Below are 4,953 nucleotides of genomic sequence, written 5' to 3'. Positions count from 1 at the left end.
AAGAAGGTTCAGTGTGGAACTAAACTCAGGACCTTCTTGCTGTGAGGCCAGGGCCTTTCTCTGTGGAGTTTGCATGTTCTCCCTGTGTTTGTATGGTTCTCTCTGGGTACTCTGGCTTCCTCACACCGTCCAAAGACCTGCAGTTAGTGGGGTTAGGTGAATTGGTAATTCTATAATGCCCATAGGTGTGAATTGGAGTATGAATGGTTGTCTGTCTCTATGCATTAGTACACCCTGGACAGGTCCAGGGGTACCCCGACCCTCTGCCCTAAGACAGCTAGGATAGGCTCCAGCCACACCGTGACTCAGAATTGGATAAGTGGAAGAAAATGGATGGATAATAAATCCAGGTTACACGAGGAACTGTTCAAGAGTTCAAGAGCTCACAAAATTATTTTTCACTCTTACTGACTCATCCTGATAAAATAATGGCTAATAAATTCAAGCATTAATACATGGAGCTTTGTGAAAAGAATAATATATTTTGGATAGTTTGTGGCTTTGGGAAGCCATAAACTGAATTTAAACAGTGAGATTCAATGAGGTGAGATTGTAGTGAGGGTGAATGGCACTAACCTCTCTCATGTGAAGAGATGTGAGAAACAGTCTTAACTCCACCCACTTAAGTCTTCCTGGTTAAACTTTTATCTGTTAGAGTCAGGGCTGAAAACATGTTCATTTTTTTGTTTTTCTTTTTTTTTGTCATCAGGTGAGGGGCGAAGGCCAGGTGGAGGAGCAGTCAGAGTATGAGCACTGTCGGAAACTTGTCAGCTTCACCCTGTCAGGTGAGATGAATGAGTCAGTGGAAATGTGCTGGAGAATGAATACAAAAATACTCATGAAGTATTCCAATTCAGACTTCCGAGCAGTGAACCTAAAGAAAGGGATGTTCTTCAACCCGGACCCCTACCTGAAAATGTCGATCCAGCCCGGGAAGAGGAGCGGCCTCCCAAAGTTTACCCACCATGGCCAGGAGAGACGCTCCTCCATCATATCCAACACCATCAACCCTGTGTGGCTTGGGGAGGTTAGCATAACTTCACACTGACTCAATAAGATTACCTTACCCAGCAGGCACTACAGAGCTTGGATGGAGCCGATGGGTGAGGGCACTCTATCTGTGACTCCTATTCTAATAATAAACTGGCAGCCCTAAGTAGTCTTGCATGCCCTGGCCATGCCAGTTCTTTTACTTCTAATAGAATTATCATTAGCTCACTGTCACATGAACATCCATTTTTATTTGAACCATTTCACTACTCAAATTTCTTATTCATGGTACTAATTAGACTTGTACTTTATGTTTTTGATTAAGAATAAAGATGATTTGTTATTAGCAAAAGTACATATAGATAAACTGTTCTAATGCTTTGTATCACTGTAAACATGGATGTCTGTATATATTCTAGAGGGCATACAGAAGAAATGTATAAACTGAATCAATTTCAGTTTTGGTTTTCATTGCATGCAGTTTATTAATAATTAAATTCAATTATCTACATCTTTACCACACATTTGACTACATACAGGTACTGTAGGTGCAGTAAATGGTTAAATGCTACTTATTGCAATATGCTGGGCATTCAGTGATAATATTGAACATACCGTATTTGGCTGCGTTCACACTGCAGGCGAAAGCGCATTAAATCCGACTTTTTTGACCCTATGCGATCCATATCCATCATGGTCTGACAGTGTGAACGGCACAAATCCGATATTCTCAAATCCGACCTGGGTCACTTTCGTATGTGGTGCTGAATCCGATACATATCCGATGTTTTAGAAAGCGACTGCTGTTTGATGGTCATGTCGCATTAAATCCATCTTTTACGTCACCGATACAAGACAGACGCCAATTATCAGCGCCGGAGAAGACACCGTGAACGCTTACTGGACATCCAGTGAAACTGTTGGGAAGACAACGATGGAGAAACGTGAACATTTTATTTGTACTGTATAATCTGCAGATTCTGACAGAAATCTGCAGCTATCCTTTGAAGCAGCGCTGCTCTAAAACAGCAATAAGGATCATTATTAGGTTATTCACATTATTATGTAAATAACAAAATAACTTAAAGCAAAATTGGGAAACGTAAAGTCCGAAACAAGTCCTCATATTAAGGCCATCCGTACAATACTGTTGCTCTGGGTCTAAACAGAGCGCGTTGTGTGTGACGTCTTCTTTTGCGCATGCGGCCGCTTTGAGCGTTCACACTAGAGCGCGTTTGCTGTCGCATTTTATTTGTAGTGTGAACGAGCAGACAAAAAAATCGGATTTGTTCAAAAACTCAGAATCGAGCATTAAGACCTGCAGTTTGAGCGTAGCCCTAGAGGCTGGGATTAGGTAAAGATGGTCCTTGATGATCATCTATGTCCAGCTGAGGATGAATTTGTACACTCGTGTAGTTAAAATAAATGAACTTACATCAATAGTGTTGACTCTACTCTTTGCCTTGGCAGAGTAATAAAAGGAAAGATAGAAGAGACAACTATAGTTATGTGGCAACATATGGACTGATGTATTTACAATCAGCATTTTAATCATGAGCTTTAAGGCAGTAATAATAGCATTAGCCATGTTTAGCACATTACCTTCAACAGGGGGTCAGGCTGTCCACAGACACAAGGTTCAGCTCTTTATCTCACTGCAGAATCCTTTCATATTCTTCACGTATGTCTTTGTTGGGCAGAGTGTAAATACAGAGGCTGTATTTGTATAAGCACAGATACTTCTTAGCAGTGCAAAGCTATCTGCACAGCTCTGCAGAAAGATCCAGGCAGCCAGTGTGTCTCTCTCTAACCAATCAGAGTCCTCCTTACATGGGACAGTGTGGCTAACTTGCATTAGCAAATTGGAGGCGTTGAGTGCTAGAGCAGCTGGCAGCTGGAAACCTGGACCCCCTTTGGCCATTTATCAAGACTACATGAAGTATACTCTGAAGGTCTATAGAAAGATGCATTATGGAGAATCTCTACTGTGACCATCAGCAAAACCAGCCAGCCTATCTACACCACAGCAGCAGTGATGTGATCAGTGACATGCTTGGCTACGAGATGAACAGCCACAAGGAGCAGTACCCTTGACGGAGAAGGAGACTAGAGACCAAAATCAAAGCAGCATGGAGGGCAGTTAGCCAAATGTCGGAGTTGCAGACGTAGAAGGGGATGTCTAAGAAGTACAGAAAGCTGCCTATACTTGTGGCCTTGGATACTGCCAACAAAGAACCACAGCCTTGACTAGCCGCTAGAAGAGGTATACACAAGAGACAGAAGGCAGGAGAATAAACCTTCCAAGGTATATTCTCAGTGGTAGAGGAGCACTATGAGAGCAGCCCCACCAAGGCTGGAGACAGAGCAACTGGAAGAGCATATGGGAGAAGGAGACATCATATAACAACAACGCTCAGTAGCCAATGGATCTGAGAGCAGGTCACAGCAACCTCCTTGAACAGGATCCAATAACAATCACCATGGTAGACATCTGAGAAAGAGTCTCAAGTATGTAGAGTTGGACAGAGCCAGGCCCTGACACGATTCACATCTCCTGGCTAAACAAGCGCACTGCACTCTGTGAGCATCTACCAGCACAAAGGAACCAGCTGCTATTGGACAAGACACGCCTGGAATGGCGAAGTAAAGGCTGAACAGTCCTGATTGCTAAGGATCCTCAGAAAAGGCAGGTCCCATCAACTACCAGCCAATAACCTGGTAGCTCTGTGATGCCTACAGGAAACCTCCTGTCAGGCATCAAAGCTAAGATGAAAAGGCAAATGGTTCAATACATGAGCGCCTGGTAGCTGAAGGCTCTGCCTCCCATTCTACTTTTAAATAACTCGGGAATGATCAGAATCACAATCAAAGCTGGAGTACTTTATTAATCACAGAAGACATTATTGTGGGCATAGTTGCTCCAAGACAGTAAGAACAGCAACTAACTAACCTAAATTAATTAAACAAAAATATTTCCTGTTGTTCAGTGGTGCTAAACGACTGGGTCGGAGGTGTTGTCCAACATTCTGCTTATTTTGGACAATATATGTTCAGCTCCTTCTCCACAATGTCACTGGCAGACACCCATTGGTGGTTCTTAGTGTCCGAAAGGTGAGGGCATCAGCAACTGGCAGGGAGTGTGGTGAGGGGAGATGGGCTGCCACACCTGGGTTGGCCTAAGATGTTCCCAGAGAGATAGAGACCCGACCTGACACATAAACATAAACAAACAGTCACACTAAGACACAAACATGCATTCACACCCTCATGCACACATATACAAATACTCATACTGTACACACACTCACACTCCCCAAACGTACTCTATACTAAACCCAGAGGGCCAATCTGCCCCCAGACCCAGGAGATGTTTCCCTTTGGTCTGGGGTGGAGACAAGCAGACCGCGCCCGGTCCTGCAGCAGCACGGAAGCCCAGCATCCCAGACCCCCAACCGGGGTGTGAAGACCCCATACCTAAAATGCATTTTAAAAACATGGGAGGGGCATGGTACTCTCTGCCAGGAAGCAGCTGCTGTCAGCACCGGCCCTACCAAGAGCCCTCAATGTCTACATGTATTTAAAATTGAGAGGTGGGCACTGACGCCAGAGGTGACGTCCTTTGGATGCTGTTTAGCGTGCCCACCCCCAAGGCCCTTCATGTATGTGTTATGAGTGTGTAAGTAATGTGGATGTCTAAGCTGTGGAATAAAATTAAGGCACATTTGGCCAGAAGGAGACAGAGGAGGAATGCCCCCTTGCACCTCACTGACACACCTGTACCCAAGGCCCTGCATGTGTCTTGGTGTGATGAAGCGGAAAAAAGGGAGGCTCCCTACGTTTTGAAGTAAATGTCTGTACTCCTTACATTTTCAAAACAGGCTTGTTACTTTCGGTTGAACACATCTGAGAGGAGTTATTTTATGTTCCTAATCATACATCCTAATGGTGTATCAATCAGTAAGG

General features: G+C 44.1%; 1 protein-coding gene across 1 annotated transcript in view; it reads left to right on the top strand.

The window, feature by feature from the left end:
* Window positions 1–4,953, top strand: part of LOC102203782 (E3 ubiquitin-protein ligase HECW2-like) — a 63,055-nt gene that overhangs the window by 17,051 nt on the left and 41,051 nt on the right. Inside the window, exons 4-5 of the mRNA XM_013914637.1 lie at window positions 710–785; window positions 858–1,027. Coding sequence (XP_013770091.1) covers window positions 710–785; window positions 858–1,027 — 246 coding nt within the window. The remainder of the gene's footprint in view (window positions 1–709; window positions 786–857; window positions 1,028–4,953) is intronic.

The sequence above is a fragment of the Pundamilia nyererei genome, unplaced genomic scaffold (genome assembly GCF_000239375.1).
Source record: "Pundamilia nyererei isolate P.nyererei 1_Seehausen unplaced genomic scaffold, PunNye1.0 scaffold00212, whole genome shotgun sequence".
NCBI classification, from domain to species: Eukaryota; Metazoa; Chordata; class Actinopteri; order Cichliformes; family Cichlidae; genus Pundamilia; species Pundamilia nyererei.
The sequence above is the reverse complement of the archived record's forward strand: the minus strand, read 5'-3'. Positions and strand labels throughout refer to the sequence as shown.